Raw genomic sequence first — 26,101 nt, 5'->3', positions numbered from 1 at the left:
GGTGGCCAGCACAGACACTATGCCCACTACCCAGGAGGTCAGCCTGTCCCTGGAGCTGGTACCCCCTCCCAGGGTTGGATGAAGCCGGGAAAGGACCATCAGGGGAGTTGAATTACTTTCCCTGGACACACGGGGGCGGGGGAGGAGGCGATGGTGGCAAGAGGCTGCACACTCCTTGCCTGGCCTTCTTGGCCTGGGGATCGCATAGCGGCCTGTGTACGTGGGTGCACGTGCAGCGCTAGTCTGGGGCAGACAGCAGCAATGAGGCAGCTGCTCAGGAACCTTGAGCCCCTGCCAAACCACCCCATTGTCTCCCTCCCACCTGCCGGTTCCCAGCCTGGCTAGTACCTTCTCATGCCTGCTTGTCCCTGGGATGTGGGGGAAGAAAGGCTTCCCTGGGACGTCTGTTCCTCTGCAGGAAGGGGCCCGCTTTCTAGGCCGCAGATGGCCTTGCTCGAAGCACATTGCCTTCGTCTGGCTCGAGATCTTTCGGTGTCAGCTCAGAGATGAGGGCTGGACTTCAGGCAGCCTGCCTCCTGCGATGACCGCCCTTCTCACTTTTCCTCACAGCTGGACCAGCTGAGAGTGAGGTGTGAGCCACACTTCTTGCACCAGCCTCCAGACTCCGCATGACCCGCAAGCGAAGGCAACCCCAAGCAGGATCACATTGCCTGGCTGCATGCCCTGCAGCCATCTTTGGAGTGGCAGGACTGCAGACTGGAGGTGGGCCTGGAGCTGCACCTCACCACCTGGCAAGAGCTACTGCAGCAGGCCTGAACCGTGTGCATGGCTTGCACCGCCACTGTCGACCGTCTGGTATCCGCTCCTGCTGCCACTCCCGTCCCAGCTCCTGCGTCAGCTCCTATTCCTCTGGCTTCTCCCTCTAGCCCCTTGCTCCATGGCTACTGTGGGCTCTGCACACAAGGCAGTGGGACCACCTGAGGCAGGCACCACACCCAGCCCCAGCCCTGAGCCTCTCCTTCTCCCTCCTCTTCCCTCCTTCTCCTTCCCCACTCCAGGTTCTTTCCCCAGTCACAATGATCCCAATTAAACCAAAATAGAGTTTCTTGTTCCAAAACAAAAGGTCTGGTTTATTTTATCAATAGGAGAAGGTGAGGGGCGAGGGGAGAAAGGAGGGCAGAGGAAGAGAGGGGTGTGGGAGAAAAGGCACAGAGAGGTAATGCACAGGCCCCTTGTAGGGAGGCCCAGGGGAGAGTGTCACTGGGGTCCTTGTGTGAAACTCTTCCTCAGGACCTCCTGATGGGTCTGCCAGATAGCAGCCGTGCGTGGATGTCCAAAGGACCTGGCCAACTGCTTGGCCTCTGCCCTCCACCCTGGCAGGAACATCTCCCCCTTATTTTCATATGTATTGTGCAGGACACAGCAGGCCACCACCACTTGGGGGATGTTCCACTTGCCAAGGTCCAGGCAGGTGAGGAGGCAGCAGAACCTCCCTTTCAAATGGCCAAAGGCGCCCTCCACCATGATGCAGGCCCTGCTGAGCCGTCTGTTGAAATGTTTCTTGTGTTTGTCCAGGTGTCCTGTGTAGGGTTTCATTAGCCAGGGAAACAAAGGGTAGGCAGCGTCCCCCACAATGAACATAGGCATGTCCACTTGTCCAACCCTGATGGTGCAGTTGGGGAAAAAAGTGCAGCATGTAGCTTCTGGAAGAGGCTGGACTTGCTAATGATGCAGGCATCATGTGCCTTCCCCGAGCACACAACGTTAATATGGGTGAATCAGTTTCGGTGATCCATGAGGGCCTGCAGGACCATAGAAAAGTACCTCTTCTGGTTGATATATTCAGACACCCAGTGTTTAGAGGCATGGATGGGGATATGGGTGCTGTTAATGACCCCCTTGTGGTTGGGGAAGCCTATGGCAGCAAAGCTGGTGAGGATGGGGTCCGCGTTGCCCAGGATGACGACCCTGCACAGCAGGATGTCGTTGATGTCCCTCACCACCTATAGAAGACAAAAAGCGAATCACAGGGTTGCTAGGGTCCTTGGGAGGTCCTGGAGCCATACCCTTCCCCACACACACTAGGAGCAGCTCCCAGCTGGGCTTTGTGAAGGTGGGACTGAAAAACCTTCCAGGGAGGGAGCCTCCACCACTCCCCCGCTTCCTAGCAAACCCCATTCCAGCAGTTCACCACCCTCCTGGGACAATAGCAAGAGGGAGCCATTCCTGCATGATCATGGCCTCAATGGTCGATCTCTCCACACCGAACGGTTCCTGACAGAGCAGTAGCTGTCCAGTGTGGCGAGCTTCCAAAGTGCAATGGCGGCTCACTTCTAGAGGGGGTGGCGGGTCGCATGTGGGTGTCCTGTCACCTGAGAGCAGGGACGAGCCACTTGCACAGCTCCAGAAAGGTCTCCTTCCTCATGCGGAAGCTCTGGAGCCACTGCTGGTCATCCCATCACTCCATGATGATTCAGTCAGAACTGGTGTCCAGTCGCCAGAAGCCACAGTGCACGGTGCGCGGGGGGGAGAGGGGGGGGGCGGGAGCAGCACCTGTAGAGAGGAGAGGAGGTGCCCTGCAATGAGCTGGGGGTCCTCCGCTTGCAGAGCCATGAGGGCAGCCTTCAGAAACTGTACCAGGAGGTGTGGCATGAAGTCTAGGAGCTGTTGACTGCTTGAAGGCAGGTCCGGTTCCATGGCTGAAGAGCTGTAATGACCACAAGGGCAAATAGCGCATGCAGTGAAAAGGCTTTGCTGTCCCTCAAGGAGATAGGCAAAAGAGAAGAGCCTGAGACACGGCTGTACAGGGAGGTCCCTTTAAGCACAAGCCCCAGATAGCCTCAGGCAGCAGCTCCAGGAAGTGAGTGCTGTCCTTATGCCCTGCCTAACGTGCTTCTGGGGGGGCTTTAAATATGTTTCAGGCTCCAGTCAGTGTGGATGCTCTATTTTGAAATAAATCTGCACTATTTTGATGGGCATTTGTAATGTGGACACGCTATTTCAAAATAACCTATTTCTGAATTTTTATTCCAAAATAGCTTATTTCAAAATAAGTGTGAAGTGTAGACATACCCTAAAATGTCTACAATAGTTCTTATGCCTCAAAATGTCAATTTTAAAATCTTATATCTCAGGACCTTCAAAGGTTAGAAACAATAGGGTTGTGTGTCCTTCTGGAAAGCTACCCCTCCAAGGGTACAAAAGCTCCCATTTCTCTCTCTAGAATGGTATCACATCTTATGATTTTGAGCATTAGTAGTAGTTCTTTGAAGAAAAGATTAAAGTGATCAAAGATGCATGATAAATGTAGTTTATCACATGGCTCTCAATTAGATGGTGTATACTATTGGATAAGAAAGATATGTGTATAATAAATTCATACCATATAAACATACATTTCAGAAATATAGCTCTATAAACATATATACTGTATATATAAACGTAATATAAAATATTTTTGTCCTTTAGAAGAGAACACATTAATTTATTTTTTAGACATTTAGACTTGAAAGTGAAAAGTTTTAAAGAGAAGCATCACAATGTACCTTTTACTGCTAATATTTCTCCCCCCCACACACACACACACATACACAATGGTTGCAAAATTTAGTCCTATGGCTATCAATGTAACTAAAAACTGAATATGATTTATTAATGGAAATTATTAACCTAACCAAACATACTCTTTCAGCTACAAAATTAAGCAGGTAACAGAAAAACTGATCTTTCCCTCTAGGAACAGCACCCTAATTCAACATTACCAAATAAAATAGTTCTTTCAGTATGTGGCAGAAGTAGCCTTCACCAAGCATTGTGCCTTCTATTTCACAGACACACAAAATTTATACAAAGAAGTCAGAACTGGCCACCTGCTGGACCAACTCTCCCTGTGAAGGAAAACACTTTGGATATGTCAAACAAAACCCCTAGGGCACTATATACAATATCTAACATGATCCCTCATCTGGAATATGTACTTCTTCTAACTATGAGTGTAATGCTTTTTTCTATTGTTTAAAATATGAAACATAGAGGGAAGTGGCTATCACTTACTACTATGCCTGCCTATATTACACACCTACCATTTAGAGTCTCTCTGTGCTTTTACCTTCTCACAAAAGAGGTCCTTTCAAAGATACTGAAGCAAGCTCTTGTGAACAAGGATCTGGGGTTCAGCAGCACTATAAGGTATAAGGAAGGACAGAGGCTTTCAACATTATTGATATATTGACAAACCTCATTACCCTGTCTTTCCACATCTATCTTCAGTTATCTCCACAGTGATAACACGTACCTAACCAGTTCACCAAACTATGCACAAGAAAGAATCTTAGATACACTGAAAACCTGCTCTGCAGGTTTTTCAACTCAAATGAAGGAACCAAAGCACTTCCACAAAATAATGTCTTCTGTCCAAAATATTCAAGCTTTGAACCCAGAATGTCTGTGTTACGCAATGCAACATCATTAAGGCACTAAATTCATCAAATTCTCAAATTCCTCTCAAATTCATCATTCTAGATTAATAGTTGTTACACAATACTTTACAGAAGGCATTATGATGTCACATATTGCACAGAACAAAAATTGTAATACTTAAGGGATGTTAGGGTAGATCTTCTTAAGTGGAAAAGTTTCAAATCCATGGGACCTCAGCGGTACCAATCCAGTCCATTGAATTAGATTAAAAAAATACAGGCCCATCCAGTCTCACATGGAGAACAAGCAGAAGAGAACAGTTCCCCACAACTGCCCTTGAAAGAGAGGCTTAATCTTTATTTTTTCCATACCAAAGAATACACTGTACCAAGTATTTATAACCAAAGTACATGCAGGCTTGAAATGAAAAATATGTATTGTATTTTGTTTTGTCTGAATTATGTACTTTATTTAATTATAGCCGCATTTCATCATTTGACTTCAGTTGTGCATTTTTGTGAATGTCATTAAATGGAAAATGCTTTAAAAATAGGAAAATTCAGCTTTTACATTTCTGAAGAATTGAGACAAGGTTCTCACTTAAAAGCATTTTTCTTTCATAATCATGGTATCATTTAAAAATTAAGATTACACAAAACAAAGCTGAAATAGTCTTTCCAGCACACCATTTACATATAATTACAAACCCATTCAGGTATACTTCATATTTTACAGTATTCTAATATGGTCATATTTAAAAAACATTTGTGGATGAAGTCTCATGTAAATTCATGGAGGCCCATACGTACAGAAATGAAAACATGGCCCTTTCTGTTTAAGGGTCACTATTAAAATATTGACATTTACCAACTCTAGGGGTGTGCCTAAACTACGCCCCTCTGCCGACAGAGGGATGTAGATTAGGCACATTGCTATTGCAAATGAAGCGGGGATTTAAATATCCCGCACTTCATTTGAATAGAAATGGCCACCGCTTTTTGCCGCCGCGGCACTTTGCTGGCAAAAAGCGGCAGTCTAGATAGGGATTGGTCGACAAGGAAAGCCTTTTCCGACCAATCCTATAAGGCTTTCCTTGTCAACTGATCCCCATCTAGACTGCCAGTTTTTGCCGGCAAAGTGCCGTATCAGCAAAAAGCGGCGGCCATTTCTATTCAAATGAAGCGCGGGATATTTAAATCCCCACTTCATTTGCAATAGCAATGTGCCTAATCTACATCCCTCTGTCGGCAGAGGGGTGTAGTTTAGACACACCCTGGCTGTGTCTACACTGGCCTCCCTTTCGGAAAAGGGATGCTAATGTAGCACTTTGGAATAGGCAAATCCGCCGGGGATTGAAATATCCCCTGCGGCATTTACATTTACATTGCTGCCGCTTTTTTCTGGCTTGGAGATAAGCCGGAGAAAAGAGCCAGTTTAGACGTGATTCTCCGGAAAATAAACCCTTTTCCGGAGAATCTCTTATTCCTACTTGAAAGCTGGAATAAGAGATTCTCCGGAAAAGGGTTTATTTTCCGGAGAATCACGTCTAGACTGGCGCTTTTCTCCGGCTTATCTCCAAGCCGGAAAAAAGCGGCAGCCATGTAAATGCAAATGCCGCGGGGGATATTTAAATCCCCCGCGGATTTGCCTATTCCAAAGTGCTACATTAGCATCCCTTTTCCGAAAGGGAGGCCAGTGTAGACATAGCCCCTTGGTGTGAAACTGTACTTTTCTGAATTATTAACTGGGGTGTATTACTTTCAAAATAGTTAGCAACAAAAATAACAACATTCATTAGGGTTCATCAGATCAAGAGTCCCCTCTGGTTAACCACTGACTGAACGGTTAGATGGATCCTATGCCTAGAATGGGGAGATCTAAGCTATGGTTATCAATCAAATTTGCCTGCAAGTCTCCCACCATATCCTGGCAAAAGCAGCAGGGGGGACAAAGAGGATGAGGCTAACCTGTAAATTTGCCTGTTAAACACAACTTAAATCTCCACACCAGAGGCACATTCTTCATCTTGTGAGCCTCCCTATGGATCACTATGGAGGAGCCCTGGCTGCTAAAAACCTTTGCTATCCAGGACTCCTCCGGGTGATCCGTATTGTCTGTAGGAAACCAGATGGGCTGGGGAAACACAAACGAACTAAGGAAGAAAGACCAAGGATCAAAATTGGAATGGGTCTCTCACTGACTACAAGAGCAACATGTTAGTATGATGGCCGTCAGGCTTACAGAGACACAGAGAAAAAGAGAGAAAGAGAGAACACACTGACCTCACTTCATCAGGAACAGTAACCTGGAGAGCCAGGTTATAATCACAGCTTTGTGCCTAGGTTAGGGACAATGGGATATATGAGAGAACTGGAGCTAGCTACAGAGTCTGGCTGCATTAGAACATGTGAATATATGGCAGCTACTGCTTTGTCCATTGCCTTTTCTTAATGCCTTAACTTTTGTCCTGTTCAACATAAAATTTCAAAAGTTGCCTACCTCTGAAATGCAATAGCAATGTGTGTGGGAAATGTGGAGTTAGCAACGAATCTGGTAGCTTAGTTTAAGGGAGAGAAGGAGGGCTGAGAGCGACAAGGCCAAATTTTTGGGGAAAAGACTGATTTTTAATTTTGTTTTCTTGAAAAGCAAAGCACTCAAACTGATATTAACTATAGAATCTCTCCTCATGTTTCCAAAACACACACATCTCATTTAAAGGTATACATTTTCAACTAAACATATTACAATGTTCAAGTGTTTTGTTCTTGCCTCTTTTCTACAGCACAAGAAACACAACGAACAGCTTTTGTTCTTTTCCATCTCCACTCATGGGTGACCCCATTTAAAAAAAAAAACAATTCTGTTGGCATCAGTGGCAACTTCTGAATGATATGCTAATTCCTGGGCACCCAGCTGCACCTCAGGCATCCAAACAAAGTCTGCCTTCCATTTTAGTCTTCACTTAGCAGCAAGGTAATCCAGGAGTTTTGTAACTCACTGAACCTGTCTGAATTGAGAGCCACAGATAAGAACAGGGCAGATGTTTTTACAATACAGAGGCCTTAAAAATTAAGTATTTTTCAGATCCAGTCCAGAAAATGGTGTATATTAAAAAAACACAACACTTTTTGTACAGTGAGCCATTATGCGGTATAAAACTATTTACCATGTGTGCTTAATGCTGCCTTAAATTTCTAAAAACATTGGAGTTTATACACATACACATGTTTTTTCTTAAAGAGTAATACCAAGTAGTTAACTTGGCACACCTGATCAATTGAGTAGGAAATATTTTGAGTTTTGAGAATAAAAGGACTGCTGAAGAAAGCTACTTCTAAAGTCTAGTTTACCCAGCAGAGACAAGCAATTTAAGATGAAAATATGATTTACAATAATTTAAATGATATGTTTATTAAGGGTTCTTTCCATGGCAATTGATGTCCTTCTCATGATTCTAAGACAATAAAGAATAAGAGATACATTTTTAATAAGTGAGCACAGAGACATTTATTTTTACGTTTGATTTGCAGTCTGAATTTCTTCTCTTTTTGATCTCAAGCTATTTCCAAAGCTAGTAAAAAGGAGCCTCCAGCAACCCTGAATTGCATCCATAATTATGAAAATATTTCAAACCACAGCAAGGATATATGGCTGTGCAGACCCACTTTCTGATTTATCAAAACACATTTTAATTACAATGAACACTTTATAGATATCCCACCACTTACATGAATCTAAAACTAATGCTAAATGAAATTATTAGTAAATGAAACGACTGTTTTACCACATGTGAAATACTGTGCTCCCTATACCTGTTGGAGAAAACAAGCATTTTAAACATTCTAACAAGAAGCAGCACTGTAATAGTCATGGTAATTATAGTGGGACTTAATACAGCTGCAAGCAAAAGTACAGTAATATCCATATATCACAGTGTGTCATAACAGAGATCCTTATAGGAATTATAAGGATGAAACATACAATTGGGAGTATGGGAATATTTAGTAAATATAAGAAAAAAACATTATTTGGCAAAGGGCCTGCACATATAAATTGTAAAATAGCATATGCCTCATGTCCATATATTAACCTTAATAATAGCTGGGGCCAATGAGACTCAATCCCCGCTCCTATGAGGCACCAGTGTCTGGATTCTAGTCACTCATAGATCTAGATTAAATTTTTATTTGTACACTGATGAAACTAGGACTCAAATTAGAGTTCAGAGTGTGACTACATTTAAGTTTAAGCTTTTGGAAATTCCCTTACTACATGTTAAAGTCAAAAAAACAATTTGCACCTTTCAGTATTCAAAGACAACAGTTAAAATATTCTAAAATCACGGTCACATTCCCGAAATGAGCTCCTGTACATGATAAAGTGAAAACAGCCAATAACTAACTACTGTTTTTTTCCCCTGAAGCAAACCTGCAATTGACAGAATTGAAATTATTAAATAAAATAAAAATTAAAAATTCAGCAGACCATTGCATTCATGCAAGTGTTTTAATTGCAGTTGTGTTCTTTTTTTCACTTCAAGAAACACACAGAAAGTGACACCTGTGTATTTAAACAAAGAAAGTATATAGGCAACATGATAAATTAGGAGGGATTTATGGCATGCTCATTGTATTCTTTTACTAACGCTCACTCTCACTGATGCATATATCCAGGGTAGATAGATAGTCTGATTTTAACATAAAAAAATCTTATTTTTATTGCACACAATGGCACACAGGTTTAATATTTGTTTACGTTTCCATCTTAAACACGGTTATATTATTTGCATGGGTTCCATCAACTGTAGCATTTTAAACAAATATGCTCAACCATATTTTTAAATGGTCAAATGCATCTTGGAATGGACATGACAGTCTACTGATTATACCTCAACATTTTGTGGGAGTGGGCGGGGGGAGAGCTAATTGTTTGCAGCTATTGCAGCTGAAAAGTTAAAGCCATGTGCTGAATTTAAATCCATAAACATGAAAGACAGAGCCAACCTGGCAGCAATTCATACATTCAAATATAAACAGGTCTTCCTGGATGTTTCAAATGGAGGCATCCATATGAAATTTAGCCACAGTCTCACTAGTTTACAGATGTAACCTTCCTTGTCTATGCAGCCTCTTTTTCAAAACTGTCTGTATCTTGCAGAAAACCTCTTTCAAACAGAGAATGGGGAGAGGGTACCGTTTACATATAAGTGAGAGTATTTAAAGCAGGTTTGGCACATTTTAGTATAACTGTAAGAAAAATCTCAAAACTCCTGATACGGATATGAGATTACCAACTTTTGTAACTGAAATTGATGAGCTCAACTTGATATTTATTTAAAAATAAAACTAAAGAAAATAGAGTAACTTAGCTTAAGCACTCGTGGATATTCGATGCCAGACTCTTTGAAAGACCACCCCTTCAAAATGAGCTTGATGACACATTTAAATTCCAAGACACAGCTTCTAAGGAATCAAATTACAGGGCATAAAGGACTATAAAAAATAAATAAGACTGTCACTTCTGTTAAAGACTAAACATCCTTTAAAACTGGCACTGTGAAAAACACTGCATACTGGGGGGTGCTATTTTATTACAATTGTGTTGGAAATATCTGCTTGCAAGCTGTTTTCCCAAGATGAGACAATTGGTTGTATCATAGCCTAAAATTATTTTAATTAAATATCCTCACATGCACTTGATGTTATGGACATAGCAATGTGAATTACAGTTGGAATGTAATTTTTTAGAATATATCTGTTATTACTTTGTCATTTCAGAAAGGATGAGATGAATGTAGCTTTTGTACCTAGTGAGCAGGAAATACTTTGGGATACAACCTGCATGTATTTAAATACAAAGAGGAAATAATAGAAGGGAGATGAAACTAGTGTAATGTCTTCTGAAAGGAAAAATGTTATTCTTTATTCAGCTGTAACAGTGCACTGGTGAGCACTGCCCTCTCACTGCCTCCAGATGTACTGACATTCGACTTGCTACTAATTAGAGTGGGCAAAAGAAGAAACTGCGGTGGGGGTGGAAGCTGGCATCAAGTCACGTCCTCCATCTTAGTCCCAGCTGGTACCAAGCTCACAAGAAACAAAGCAACTTCAGACTGTGCTATCATATATTCATGACCAAGAAGAAATATAAAAACCAGCACGTTTAAATTCCTGACAACCATAGAAGAATAGTGCATTGGCATGTTGAATTTTTCCAGCCCGCCTTTGCTGACCTATAAACCTTTGTGACTGGAACAAATGCAAATAGAGCTGACTTGCCTCACAAACTACTGAAGGGTATTCAAACTGAGTTGTGTCTAACAGACTAACAATAACCCACTGTCCCACCCATGCAAAACACACAGTCTGGGAAAAAACAGCTTTAGAAAAGCACTTGACAGACACAAAATGCAGAATGCAACAGGGAACAGCCATATTCCTTCATCCCATTTTTTTTAACCTAAAATGCCACAATACAAGCATGGAAACAACATAAAAGTATCTGAAATTTTTTAGAAAGTACACCATTTTAAAATAGTTTGAAAATATGCAAAAGACAAAGCAGAAATTGTATCTGTGAAAGCCCTGTTGAACTTCAGCAGCCAAATATTGTGACATAACTGCAAACCCAGAGTAAATAATGTAACAAATATAAAGTAATTTAGTTGAATTCCAGCGAACTGTATTAGAATTTTGCTAAATTACACTTTGGGGAAATGTGTGTCGGTTTAAAAATACTATTTTTTAAAATGATCGTTTGTCCTTACACTTTCTTACAAGGGATAAAAGATACCCAAAGGCTTCGACTGTAATGGCCTTGAAAGGGTCTCATTTTCAATAACAGTTACAGATGGGGCGGGTCACTTGCCACAGGTTAGTTATGGGCTCATCTTTCACCACAGAATCCAACCAAACTAATGCACACAGTAACACAGGAGATGATCTAATAAGTTTATGTGAAGGAGACAAAATAAGGTACCACTGGGATACATTTATTATGTGAGTGAGAAGAGTGTTTTTCTGGAGGGAAATAGGGGATCCTGCACATTTTTCCTCAAGATTTCAATGCCCTTCTATTTTACCCTCAAATGCTCTATACAATAACAACCATTCCTGGAGATACATCCATCTGCGGTTGGTATAAAAATTCATGTTTTGGGCAAAGAGATGAAAAAGGGCAAGACAAAGTATTCATGACTATACCCTACAGCAGACTGCAGTGTCACCTCGGAGCCCTCAGCATTTGCCAGCTGGAGCTGTGTTGGCCTCCCACACATTCAAACTTCAAACTTTACACTAGACAAATCTTAACATGGCAATTACAAAAATTAAGGCACGGTCCTTCAAGCACCCTCACACTAGAGGTTACACTCACTTCAGTGAGATTATTTGTAGGTACAAGTGTAATTGAACATATGCCCCTGGCCCAAGGTCTGTACCCTTTTCAATGTTTGGCTGTAAAGAACAGGCTGGTAAGAAAGAATAGTTAAGGGTGTTTTGCAGAACATGTTCCAAGCCTTCATTATGTCACATATGATACACAACTGTTTTATAAGTACATTTTCATAATAAATATAAAAGCAAGCAGCATCTAGAATAGTGTGTAGAAGATTTGGAGCACAAGGTAAAACAAACACTACTCTTCATCTTACAGCATAATGTACATGCAAATAATTCCACAAGATTACAGAGTTTAGATGAGGAAGTAAGAAGCATCTTCCACCCCAAAAAATAATATGAACATGAATTAAAAGTTTTGAAGTGGAATTTAGGGAGGTGTGAAAGTGGTTCATTGCCAATTTGCATTAGCAAAGACAATAGTGTAGTTAATTCAAAAACAGTTGAGGCAAAGTCTTCCCATAAAGGAACCTCTAATGACAAGCAGAAAACACCATACTGGTATGTGGAGCTCAAGCAAAAGTGCTGGGAACCCTCAACTCCAAATTACTTTACTGGGACCCAAGGTACTTTGCAGCCTGCAGGATCAGGCGCATAACTTTCTTTTAAAAACAACAACCAGCAGCAAGCTAATGAAATTCAGCTTTCCTTGAAATTATAAATGAAGAAACAGTCCAATACTTCCATGAAAACTGGTATTTACTGAGATGTAACCAGTATTTACTTTGTAATTTAACTCACTTAGATGGCCATACATTTCATTTTCTAATTTTTTACTTGGTCTTTATATCCTTTCTCAGTTACATCACTATTGATTATATTGTTGATTATATTTCACCTGGGTTTGCAATGTTTAAAATTAGTGCTGGGCCAAAGCATACAGCAAGGCAAATATGAGAAGAGGAAGAGGTATGTCTCTCCTCCTCTGACCTTTCGAGATCAACATGTTAGCTGTTTGCTAAGACAGTCAGTGTTGCAGAAATTTGGCAGTGTTGTAATATGGTGATAAAATCAGGGATTCACCATGTATTTCTGCAGACCTACAAAGAAGTAGGGGGAAATGCTTTACAGGAGCACTTTCTTTCTATTCATTAAAAAAATTACGTAAAAATGTAAAAGGTAAGTGTACAGACATGATATCTTATGCACTTCTTATATGGAATGAATTTCACCAAAGGAATGTTGTCAGCTTCTTGCAGAACAGCAGTGCTACTGCTCAGAGCAAAACATGGGTAACTGAATCAACAGCCAACTGGACAAATATTCTACAGCTATTTATTTATATCTTAGTTTATGTATACTGTAAAGGGGAAGAATATACAATTACCAGAAAAGTCTGCTGTTTTAACACACTTAGGCCACCTAACCCCAGTTATTCTGTAGATTTTTATTTTGCATAAGCAACGGTGTGTGGTGGATAATTCCAGGAAAATGAGCTTGTACTTTTGACTATCTTTCACTGTGTTCTTCTCAATCCTCACTACTATAATTCCTGGCCTCTTTCCTTTTAAAAAAAAAAACTCTGCAAAAGTGACATCTTATGGTGAGCAAAGAAAAAGAAAAGATACATCCATTTAAGGTATCATGAATGATGTTCAGAAGATAAGCTGGGGCACACACAATAGATATTCCAAACCTCTGAAAATCTGGACACAGGAACATGCTGTGACATTGAATATGGCTCATGGAAGAAATAGATTCAGTGTTTGCAGAAACAACTGATTGCTACACAGCAGTCACATTTGCTAGTTTGCCATCAGAATATTTTTGAGTAGTTCTTTCAGACAAGCTGTTTACATCTTAGCTCTGAGTCCAGACTCAAGGTGATTCTCTCCAAACGATCTGTAATTCTCTTGCCTATATCAATTAAAGCTCTTTGACACCAAGGAATCAGAGCCTGTTCTATTGACCATCTCACCCTGAATTCTTACTCTACCCTGCCATAACTCCTGACCTCTCCCTTTTGTCATTCACAATAGCTAGATATAATACTATGAGTTGCATTAGAATTTCAGTAAGGCAGAAAGATATAGAGCAAATGAAGCAAAAGCAAAAAGGTAACATTCGAGATTTTCAAATGTGCTGAGTTCACAAGCACAAAATCAGGTTGCCTACATATGGACCTAGAAGCCTAATTTCAGGCTCTCACTTTAGAAATTCCTATCCTATGATATTACATTTTTATAATGCCTTCCGCCCCAAAAGAAAAAGCACATAAACAACAAAAGTATATACAAATTATGCACAGGGTTTGCTTCATCTACCTCTGCAATACAGCCGCCTCTGAAAATAAATATTGCAACAGTCACAGATTTCTGTAGTAGAAACAGAAGGATTTTCTTTGGGTTAAAGGTTCTGCTATAGGACTCAATATTCAGTGCAGTTCCCCGATATGTTACAGATTTCCAGGATGATCCTGGAATTATGTAATCTCCCTTTGCTTAGTTCTCCATCTGTAAAATGGGGATAATACACTTCCCTTTGTCTATGTTTGGGGAAAGGATTTCTCCGAGCTCTCTGGAGCTACAGAGAAGCACTCTGATTGCTACCATTACAAATCTCTTTGCTAATCTCCTTCATGGGATGGTGCTTAATGACCATACTGTGCATATTCCACTGAATGAGCATTGTGCCAATTCCCCTCAAATTAACTAGGGAGGGAACAGTCCCTTGGTGCCATAAGTGCAGAGTGTGTGCTGGCTCTTGCACGGGCAAGGAAAAGGAGTTCAATCACAGTATGACCCTCAGTTACTTCATAAACTCTTTGCTAGCCTACTAAGATCTACTCTTACTAATTTAGTAAATTTTGTGAGTTCAGTAAAGTGTAAGTAACGGTGAATTAAGTATTAACTTTAAATTGCCCACTGAAGTTAGAATTTAAATAAAAATATCATGAGGCTGGTGGGAACAGACCAAAACAAAACTCCACTGGTGATTATTAATTCAGTACTAGATGGGCTGGATTCACAAAGGAATAGAGCTTCAAATCTCAGCATAGACTGTCTTGTTTTAAATTCCAAGTTGGAGGGGAAACAGAGAAGGCCAAGAAGAAATCTATACCATTCTTCTTTACAAACAATAGATATCACTTAAGAAAATGGATCCTGAGAAAATGGACAAGCAGTATAATCAAGAGAAACATTTCCCCAGACTTATCTAAGATATCAGTACAGAACAAAGGAAACTTCCAAATCATAGAATCATAGAATACTAGGACTGGAAGGGACCTCGAAAGGTCACTGAGTCCAGTCCCCTACCCTCATAACAGGACCCAATACTGTCTAGACCATCCCTAATAGACATTTATCTAACCTACTTTTAAATATCTCCAGAGATGGAGATTACACAACCACTCTAGGCAATTTATTCCAGTGTTTAATCACACTGACAGTTAGGAACTTTTTCCTAGTGTCCAACCTAAACCTCCCTCGCTGCAGTTTAAGCCCATTGCTTCTTGCTCTATCTTCAGAGGCCAGAAAGAACAAATTTTCTCCCTCCTCCTTGTGACACCATTTCAGATACCTGAGAACCGCTATCATGTCTCCTCTCAATCTTCTCTTTTCCAAACTAAATAAGCCCACTTCTTTCAGTCTTCCTTCACAGGTCATGTTCTCTAGACCTTTAATCTTTCTTGTTGCTCTTCTCTGGACCCTCTCCAATTTCTCCACATCTTTCTTGAAATGTGGCACCCAGAACTGGACACAATACTCCAACTGAGGCCTAATCAGCACAGAGTAGAGCGGAAGAAATGTATAGTGTCACAGCTAGAAATGCTGTATACAATGCTACCCCCTCCAACATACCGCTTACTTTATAAATCATCTTTACATTTTAATCAACAGCAAGGCACATTTCCTTTTCCCAATCCCTAAATAACCAGAGCTCTCATATTCCTACCTATCCCAGCTGCTGTATGTTACTTATCTTATTCACGACATTAATTTGCACATAATATTGTCACAGTTCTTATTTGCTAATACTTTTCTAAGAATGAGTTTATTCTTCTCAGTTTTTTCCTGAGCTGTTTATCTTTGCTTTGCAAGGCAAAGGGAATATCAGAGTTCTTCAGAAAGACAAATCACTGAGTCATTCCTCAAAGATGTTACATATTATTTTGTCACATTTCTGTGGCAGTTTTTACATGGGCAGTGACAAAGGAATTCATTGCCATTAGATCACATAGAAATATCTTTTACTGAAATATGCTTTCATCTGTTCCTAAAAATCCTACCACAAGCTCTGACCGCTGTACTCAGAGGAATTGGTACTGCCATTTGGTAATGACCCTGCAATTGAAATTTGTGACTGTAGGACATGTGGTTCATGTGACTCCACAGGCCCATCACATTTTTAAAGTTATCAAAATACCTGCTATTTGCCAATACTATTGATCTCAATGTAATTATATACTCGAGCAATGTCATAATATCACAAGAATGCCCGAAGTGGTGAAAATATTCATGAAAATGATGACAATATTAAAATTTTTCTAAGACCTCAGTGCTGTTCTGCTTAAATCAATGAGAATTTTGCTTTTGACTTCAGTGGCAGTAAGATGTCACTTCTGTCTGCAGCTGTGGCTTGCAGAGCTGATCTTCTAAATCCCATGGTTAGCATTCAGACAGTGTTCATCTCTGGGCCCAGAGTTAAGCCTTTTTCTGCTAATTCAAGATGCCTTTCCTTGCCAAACTACTTTCCCTAAGAGGAAGTATTATTGTCAAAATCACATTTATGATTTTACTATGAGACTAGTTTCATCTGATAATTTGAAAAATTAAAATTAATGATGAATATTACAAATATATGCTAAATGACGTAATGGGAAGGCTGCGTATAGTATAACATGAGAAACATCACGGTATTGTATATGCAGAGGTGCAAAAGCCTTTTACAGACTTTGCCCCAGCATCAGCCTAAAACGTTTTGAATAGATAATTAGGATGCTTCCAAACACTGAATTTAACAGACAAGCAAGACAATATACTCAATTGTTCTACACTGAAGCAGTGTGTGGCATGTCTGTGAAGTGGGAGGCATTTCCCACGCCTGCTTGCAGGCTGTGGTAAATCACCTAAGCTGTTCTATTACACTGCAAGTTTATAGTTTGTCATTGTGTATTGCTGGTGCCATGACAGTGGGGTGAGGGGTGGGCAGCATGCATTTGACATGACTCACATTTTGCTCATATTGATGACTAACAACAAAATATTGCAAAATTACCTTATATTTATTACATGCATTTTTCATTTTAGAGGGGTTGGGTTTTTTACAGTACCACCTGTAAATAATTTTTTTAATACCCTTCCTCTTGGCGGGGGGGGGGGGGGGGGGGGGGAACCTCACACAACAAACAGCTTCAAGGAAGATAATTTCATGGACATAAGGTTCAAATTTAACCCTGGAATAAGATAGTGGATTTGCATCCTATTCCTGCATGGATTATTTTGACTAGTTGGTTCCCTTTATTTAGGAAAGCGATACAATGAAACACCCCTGCCAGAGCCAATCTTCTGGTTTACTTTGCATGCAAACTTTATTTACCTGACTTCTCATAAATGAACACTTTCCTGTAAAAATACATAGCGGAAGTGATTTAAAAGCTTCCACTGAGATTTCTAATTTTAAGTATAGGGGTATACTGTAGTAATCTCAGATTTTACTGTGTGCTGAAGTTGGATATATCATGAACACAACCACTCTGACACATTCTTTTAGTCTTGGAGTAGTATATTCATTTATTTTACTTGTTTATTGCTCTGCACTGTAACAGCAACACTGCACAGCCTACTTTCTGGAGAAATTCATTTTTGCTTAACTTCCCATGCTGCTTTGTAAGATTGCTTTCATATTACTACATTCTTTTTGAGGCCTTTTTGTGTTCTGCGTGTGTGTGCATGCGCATGCACACACACAAACACACACACACAAAGGATATTTGTGTGCCTTGCTCAAGGCTCATATCAGGAAAAAGAATTCCATATTAGACATTGGATCAGGTCCTATATTTGTATATCACAATAACTGTTAGTACATAAGCGCATCCATGCACACTGTTCAGATTTTTCAGCTTTAGTCTCTCATATATCCAAAATATACATCCAATATATTTATAATAATGCTAGAGGGTGGCACTCCATTGTTTCTTCTCCTCCCCTTCTTCACCAGTTCAGGCCCTTCTTCTCCCTCCTCCCCCATGTGTCCCTTCCACCAGTCTGGGTCCCACTTCTCCCTCTCCCCTCCTGGGCCCCTTCTCTCCCTCCCCCATTTCCACACCATCCCAGAATCCTTCTCCACCTCCACTCCACCTCCCTACCTTCAGCAGGTCTCTTATCCTGCCTTCCTAATGGGAAAGCCAGCTCCATCCCTGGGGCAGCCTGTGTTGGCTGTCTGGCCACTCCCAGGGTGGGGACGGGACTTGAACCCACCACTTGGCGCTCCTCAGGCAAATGCTCTATCCCCTAGTCCACTCTACCCTGCCAGCCAGGGTCACTTCTCCCTGCCTCCCCTGGCCACGCCAGCCCAAGCCTCCTTCTCTCCCTCCCCAACCCTCACCGTGGCCTAACGCTAACCCTGGCAGCTGGGATAGGCCAGGCCACAGCATGCACCAAGCCCAACTCTAACCCTGGTGGCTAGGGCAGGCTGGGCCATGCACCCTAGCCTCAGCTCTTCACATGGTCACTGGAGAGGGCCAAGCTGGTGGTGGGTGAGGCTTGGCTCCAAAGATGGGGCCTTGGGCAGAAGGGGTGGGGTTGGCAGTGGGTTTAATCACCCATGACTACTCCCCAGCCTGTGGGACACAGAGGGATGTGACGACGTCACTTAGTCATTCCAAAAGAAAAAAAATATCTACAGAGACAACATAAAAACTACCCATAGGCACACATTTTGCTCAGCCCCAAATTAAAGAGGTTTTAAAACAGATAGCCAAAATAACTGCTATATTTTAATTTTATTAATGAATAGATGTATTTCTTGTGTTTGAATCTTCTGCATACTGGTCTGAAGGAAACAGGCAAGGTTTTCCTCCACCTCAAAAATATTATAAGATTATATATCACAGAGTTAAATACTATTTTAAAAAATACTGCATGCCACTTTTTCTCTGAATTATGGACCCCAAAATACATAGGAATTGTGACAGACTATATACAGTGATGTAACAGACTACATTTTGCATTTCATTCTTTGATTTAGAAGAGCTATGGAAAAGCAATACAAAATAAACATGCAGTTCAACAACTCACCAGTATAGGCTATAGATGGATGCAGAAGAGCAAAGTTTCTTTCAGCTAGACCAGTCATTAATATATGTTAAAAACATTTCTATATGCCTTGTTTAGATGACAGAATGCATTTTATTTTATTATTTTCCTAGCTCTCTTTTGGCCAGACCCTGGGAGGGGATGTCCCCCAAGTACAGACAATGTAAGAATTTGGAGTTCTACCCTTCATGTGGAACAGAAAACGTGAGGCTCTTGAGGGCCCAATTCTTTAAATGTTCGATGCCCACTTAAAGGACAAAATTTCAGATAAGCTAAGCTCCCACTGAGGCATCAAATGAAATGCCAAGTTTCTCAAAATACCCACAGTATTTTAGATGCTGTGTTGTTTTAAAAATTCTGAGCACTTTAAATATCCAATCCCAAACTCTTTGGTCAATCTGACCTTTAGTACACAAAAGTAGATCCTCAACTAGTGTAACTTGTTGTAGCCCCACCAACAGAGCTAGGACAATTTAAATCATTTGAAGATTTCCCCTGTATTGATGCTGGCAGACCAGGTGCCAGCTCTTGCCAGGGCTTTAGGTGTCAGCTGGGCACTAAAATATTTATAACTGGAAACCAGACCAGTTTATCTGTATGTTAGTTTTGTTCAGGACAGGTATTAGACTAACAAGAATGTGTTTTAACTGTGAGTTGCTGCATGCATAAATTTCACTTGTGATGTCTCTATCCCTCTTTATAAGTTTTGCTTTATAACCATCAAAATACCTGTTCTGCATCTACACAGTCTGAAAGACTGGTCCACCATCAAGGACTATCACTAAATTGTCCATTGTGGAACATCACGATACAAAGACTTCATTAATAGTGCCCTTGTATGCACGAAGTTGCTACGTGCAAGAAAACTCATCCCAACTGCTTGAATTCTGGAAGAAGGAAATAGGGTAGCTGACAAGAAACTTTTTCATCTCTTTGCTGCCTGAACTCTCCCAGGGCTAGATCTACTGGATCAACCTGGGTTAGCCCTAAAAGACATCAGCACTGACAGATAGATGCAACTCTGTCCACTTTTGGAACCACCGACTGACTGTAAATCATTTGTGTAACAATGTTGCCTGCTTTAAACTGTAAATAACTCATTTATTTTTCCTAGTCAGTACATCTTTAGTATTGGCTACAAGTATTGTCTTTGGTGTGAGATCAGAGGTACAAAATGACTTTGTGAACGTCACTCTAAGCAACCTGAATCATTTACAGGACTCTGAGCAACCTGAATCATTTGTGATCTTTGGTGTAAGACAACATCTACCACTAAGTCTAGCTTGCCTGGATGAGAAGATGCAGGGAGACTGTCTATGACTACATTCTAAGAATAGTGTAGTACTCTGGGAGTTCATATGTACTACTGAGTTGATGAAATCTAACTATAGAACATAGAACCAGTTTGGAGTGTCTGTCCTGCTTTTTGATAGTTTTCCCTGAGGCTGGCACTCATAGCCATGAACCACTTCAAACAGTGTGACAATATCATGCAAACCACGCATTAAGTCCTTGTATACACACACACACCCAACACACACTAATTTTAGAGCAATATGAATTATTTACCAATTGTGTGAAACCTTTTGAAAAGGGCAATTTCGTCATTGTTTGGCACAATGGAGTGAATTAAAACACCAACTCTCACATGCTTGACTCAAACAAATGTTTATGATTCACTGCAGTATATTTTCAGAATATCTATCCTGCAAAAGTGTTTTTCTGTCACTGAAAAATATTTTGCAGTGATATCTACTGGATGAGGCAACCAGATACTTTGGTGAAGAGTGCAATATGAATATTTAGATTGGGTAGGTAAATTCTGTTCACCAGTGATAAGCACATGCTAATTCAATACTGTATTTGTTTCTAGTTATTAGAACACATGTTCACAAAATGCATTCAACTTAGGTAACATACTATTTGGCTGAATATGTTTAGAAAGTCCTTTAAGAATGTTATGACCTGAATAAGAAGTCTCACAACTCAATTACAACTTCTTGTTACAGGCATCGAAACTTCATAACAGACAATGCAAAGTGTCAGTGATATGTATCCCTTATTTAGGTGCAGAGTGGGCATTTCAATAATTAAATGGAATACACACAAACCTCGTAAAGTGATTGTAACTACAATAGTTTTAGACAAGTAAGTCACTGACAAAAAATAGACGCAAAGTTCAGCATACTGCTTTTAGAATGAAAATTACCAATCTGATATATCTGAATTAACTATTTAGACTTGCCAATTTGTATCACAAAGGAATTTAAAGGAATGTCTGTACTTACTGCCAGCTCATAAAGTGCACACAAGAAACCAGAGATAATATCATCACCCTTGGAGACTAGAAAAATGGAACATTTGGCATGTTGAGAAAAATTAAGTACACGCCTTAACTTTATCCTTTGGAATTCATCTTTCATAAAATAATTAGATTTAAATTAAATATACTAAAGTTCATCTGGCATATCTATTTATATCCTGATACTTGCTATATAGCAGCTAGCTTTCAACTGCCATCATATGAGATTCCCCTTCACATCATCTGTATTTCCCGGCCTTCTCATTCTTTAAAAAAAGAAGACGACTTTTTAAGTGGGAAAATTGTTCACATTTGTATGAAAAGTTAGTTTCATCACACAGGTTAGTTTGAAAAAATGGTGATTTTGCTAGAGACAGGGTGGATTGTCCGTAATGCTCTTACTGGGGTGATCCAAGGTTGTTACTCCAGCCATAACTCCTTTGCTCATCGATCATCTTCCTGCAGTTCCTGCCTGAAATTCTCAAAATTTGGGTTACCCATTAAAATAATTTAGTGTGTGATTTTCAGTGCATATGAAAATTATTTAAATGATAAATCTAGAGACGGCATTTCTCCATTTAACTACAGAGAAGTCAAAGCAGGAGCAGTTTTTGTGAACCCCGTTTTTGTGAAAACAACTCAGAGTGGTGAAATGTGTAGCAGAAGTAAGATAGCTGCCATTGTTATCATCACTCTTCTGCAGAGAAGAAAAATACAAAAAATGTTTTCTCCTATTAATTGTATAATATATACACTAAGCCCTATAGGCACACTGTAAACATACCACACAAAGATATTGCAAAATTCTGTGGTATAATGGCTTTATATGTATTATTCTGGGACAGCCACAAATGAGTAATATCACAAATGTGTGCCAATGAAACCTCATTGTCATAACACACTATCATGTATTCTACATAAGCTACATATTTTATGGAAAAAAACCCATGTGAGGTATATTTTGGAATTAAAAACATATTGAGATATATTGTAGAATTTTAAAAAAATATCTTACATGGCACTATTTTTTGTATTACTTTGTCTGCAAGGCCAGAATCTGACAATATCATAAGACCTACTTTGCAGGCTTTCGTAGAAGAGAAAAATGACAAATATATTTTTAAAATCAGTAAGTGTATCCCAATATCGTTTTCTGGTACATAAAACTCTGATGATATTAAAGCTCTATTTCTTTAGCTTTACCAGAGCCAGTAATAAATGTTATAAGTCTGACTGGAAGACTGAAATTCTACCCTATGTACTTCTATAAAGTATTTTATGTAGATCTTAAAGGTGTCACTGAGCCAAAATTAACCATTGCCGCTTTCTGGGCATTGGGACAATGTAATGTTTGCATTAAAAAAAAAGGAAAAAAGAAAAAAAAGAGAAAAGAAACAGTTCACTGGTAGTGTTGTGGGAGTGGGGGATGGTTCTTTGCTTTACTTTTAAATAGTAGATGTTTATGAAAATTCTCTCAGGCTTTGTCTACACTGCAGGGTTTTAGTGCAAGAAGCTTTTTGTGGAAGAGATCTTCTGCAAAAACTTATTGCACAAAAGCACATCTACGCCTCAAAAGCACATCGCAAAAGCAATGTGCTTCTGCACAAGAGAGTGTCCACACTGCACGGACAATCTTGCTCAAGAGAGTTCTGATTATCATTCTCAAAATGGCCATCAGAGCACCTGTGCTTTTCCTGACAGGCTCTTTTTGTGCAAGAAACCCCTGTTGAGCATCCACACATACCTTGCTGGGCAAGAACTCTTGCTCAAAAAAGAGTTATTCCTTGTAGAAAGAGGTATACCTACACCGCAAAAAGCCATCTGTTCTGCCATTCTACTGTAAATTTTCTTGCGCAAAAACGCGCTTGAGGTGTTTTTGTGCAAAAACCCTGTAGTGTATACATAGCCTCAGGGAACATGGATTAGTGAGCAGATGAGCTGATGAGAGGTACTTGACAAGTGTTATTTTCAAAGGGGTGCCATCACCACATGCATGTACCTTAAATATGTACAAAAGCACCTACCACTGCTGCTGAGGAAAGCTGAAATTGTTCATGCTGTGGCCTGGGAAGCGAGTGAGGCTTCTCTGCCTTTTCCCTGCAGCAAAGTTCTGAGATCTGGGGAAAAGAAAGCTAGCAGTCATGTAACTAGAGAAGCAGCGTCTACTAGTCTTAGCAATACAAGAGCAATAGCCCTTATATGGTGGACTGAATGAATTACAGACAAAATTCTCTGAGACCTGGTTAGAGGGCAGATTGGGGAGCTTGAGGCAAAATAAAAAACATATGACCATCCTGTCCAAACTAAGATTACTGGCAAAAATGCTCTCCTCTTGTCTACCCAATGCCACCTTCCCCAACATAGTGCTGTCTTTCTTCAGTGGGGTAAGGAAGAGCAGTGGCCTGTTATAACATACAGAATCTTTGCTGGGTGGCAAGGCTTCCCCCAATACAGAGTAGCTGTTTTTGTTATGTAAGGATGTGGGCATAGCTGCTGTGATCAAAGGTGATCCTCCATTTTGTGAGATACCAAGCTCTGGTTGCTGCTGTGGTAGAACTGCATAATATTTAAATAAAAATAATGTGGTTTTTAAAATGCAAGTCATCTGTGCTATAATGAGGAGAACACCTCAACTTTCCCCCACTCAGGTCATTTTTCAAGAATATATCTCCTCCCATACACAGGCCTGAGATAAGAAACTAAAATGGCTTCTGATAACCCTCCACAGACAATGCACTCATGACCATGCAAGGAAGGCTCAGGCAATCAGGAATACTGAAGAAATACCATGTGACTTCACAACCATGTGAAACAAACAGCCAATATATTCTAAAACTTAAAAACACACCGGAGAAATAATAGATTGTATGGTCCTCAGAGCAGCAACAACCTCTTCAATGACATCAAGTTCGGCGTGAGAGAGGAGAGCATGAAATTTTGCTCTCCACTTCAATGAAATTCTTGGTGTGAAAAATCTCATATCATTTTAATAGAGTTACCACAACACGATAAAGGTTGAACCTCTCTAGTCTGGCACTTTCTGGTCCAGCAACATCTGTGGTATGGCATGATCTTATTTAGCTAGATGTCCATTTATCATGGGTGTGACCAAGTTTCCTGTGGTCCCATAAAATTTTTTTTTGCAGCCATCAGTCCTGTGTGTCAGGGTTCTGTGCTGTTATTTTGCTCTAATTTACACCTAAATGTCTTCTAACAGCCCAGTAAGCAGTGGAAATGTTGCTAAAGCTACTAGAGAATATTGACCTCCCATGGTTTAGCAAATACTCTGGTTCAGCACTAGTCAGGTCCCCAGGTTGAACACTAGCAAGGTTCAACCGGTAGAGGGAAAAATGCATGTGGTTTTTAATTTCAGTGCCAATATTTCACACAGTTTTAACTCCCATGTTTTCCTGGAAATGTTTATATTACAACTAGCTGAGGAACAGAGGTGCAGAGGAAAGGGAAGACTCTAGAAAATTACACTTTCCCTGAAATTTTCCAACCACCTGTAGCTTGCATAGTAATATAAAATGTAATATAAAATGTGTATTACAATTTATGTCTAATGATGATGAAGAAAATCATAGAAATGTAGATAGTATCAACCATCTCTGACAGGTGTTTGTCTCACTCTTTTTTATAAACCTGCAGTGAAGGAGATTCCACAACCTCCCAAAGTAATCTGTTCGAATGCTTAGTTATCCTGACAGTTAGGTAGGATTTTCCTGTGTCTAATGTATCTCGTCCTTGCTGCAATTTAAGACCCTTATTTCTTGTCCTTTTCTCATTGATTAAGGTTAACTATTTATCACCCTCCTCTTTATAACACTCTTTTATGTACTTTAACTGTTACCATATGATAGAATCATAGAATCACAGGGTTGGAAAAGACCCTCATTCTTCTCTTCTGCAGACTAAATAAGCCCAAACCCCTCACCCTCTCTTTATAAGTCATGTGCTCCACCCCGCTAAGCATTTGGTTGCCCTCTGCGTCCAGGTCCTTTCTGTGATGGGGGTCTCAGAATTGGACACAATATTCGAAATGTGACCTCACCAGTGCTTTTCCTAATGCACCCCAATATGTCGTTAGCCTTCTTGGCTACAAGGACACACTGTTGACTCATATCTAGCTTCTCATCCACTGTAATCCCTAGGGTTTTGTTCTGCCGAACTACTGGTTAGCCAATTGGTCCCCAGCCTGTAGCAGAGTGTCCACACTCAGTCGTCTTTTCTCCAGACTAAACAAACCCATTTTTTTCAATCTTTTGCCAGTGGTCATGTTTTCTAAATGTTAATAACTTTTGTTGCTCTCCTCTGGACTATATCCAATTTGCCTGCATCTTTTTCAAAGTGTGGCACCAAGAACTAGACAAAGTACTCCATTTGAAGCCTTATACAATGCAGAGTAGAGTGGAAGAATTACTTCTCATATCTCGCTTACAACACTCTGACCAACATATCCCAGGAGGACATTTGATGTTTCTGCAATAGTGTTACACTGTTGAGCCATATTTAGTTTGTGGCCCACTATAAAACCCAGTTATTTCTTTTTTTTTTAAGTACTCCTTCCTACGCAGTCATTTCCCATTTTATACTATTAATTCTTTCTCAGAGAAAGTAACTTTATGAAGTGAACTGGAGTTCACACATGCAGTTATCAGAATGAGGATTAGAAGACAAACGTCTTGATTCCCAGGCCACTGCTTTAACTACTTTGTTATAAAAGTTTCACATTACACTAATTCAGACTTTGCAGAGGA

General features: G+C 40.3%; 1 protein-coding gene across 37 annotated transcripts in view; it reads right to left on the bottom strand.

Annotated features, from left to right (window-relative positions):
* Positions 1 to 26,101, bottom strand: part of LOC149525630 (uncharacterized) — a 484,863-nt gene that overhangs the window by 213,210 nt on the left and 245,552 nt on the right. For 16 of the 37 annotated variants that reach the window (XR_016347237.1, XR_016347223.1, XR_016347221.1 and 13 more), the window contains one exon: positions 23,366 to 23,458. The exons of 18 other annotated variants lie outside the window; for them this stretch is intronic. Coding sequence is in view for 12 of the 19 variants with exons in the window: in XM_089770329.1 (XP_089626455.1) it covers positions 23,366 to 23,397 (32 nt within the window). In the remaining 7 variants the exon portion in view is untranslated. Of the gene's footprint in view, positions 1 to 23,340; positions 23,459 to 26,101 lie in introns of all 37 variants that reach the window. 3 more of the 37 variants (XR_016347244.1, XR_016347236.1, XR_016347239.1) reach the window with 1 other exon arrangement.

The sequence above is a fragment of the Pelodiscus sinensis genome, chromosome 1 (genome assembly GCF_052426305.1).
Source record: "Pelodiscus sinensis isolate ZL-2025 chromosome 1, ASM5242630v1, whole genome shotgun sequence".
Lineage (NCBI taxonomy): Eukaryota > Metazoa > Chordata > Testudines > Trionychidae > Pelodiscus > Pelodiscus sinensis.
The sequence above is the reverse complement of the archived record's forward strand: the minus strand, read 5'-3'. Positions and strand labels throughout refer to the sequence as shown.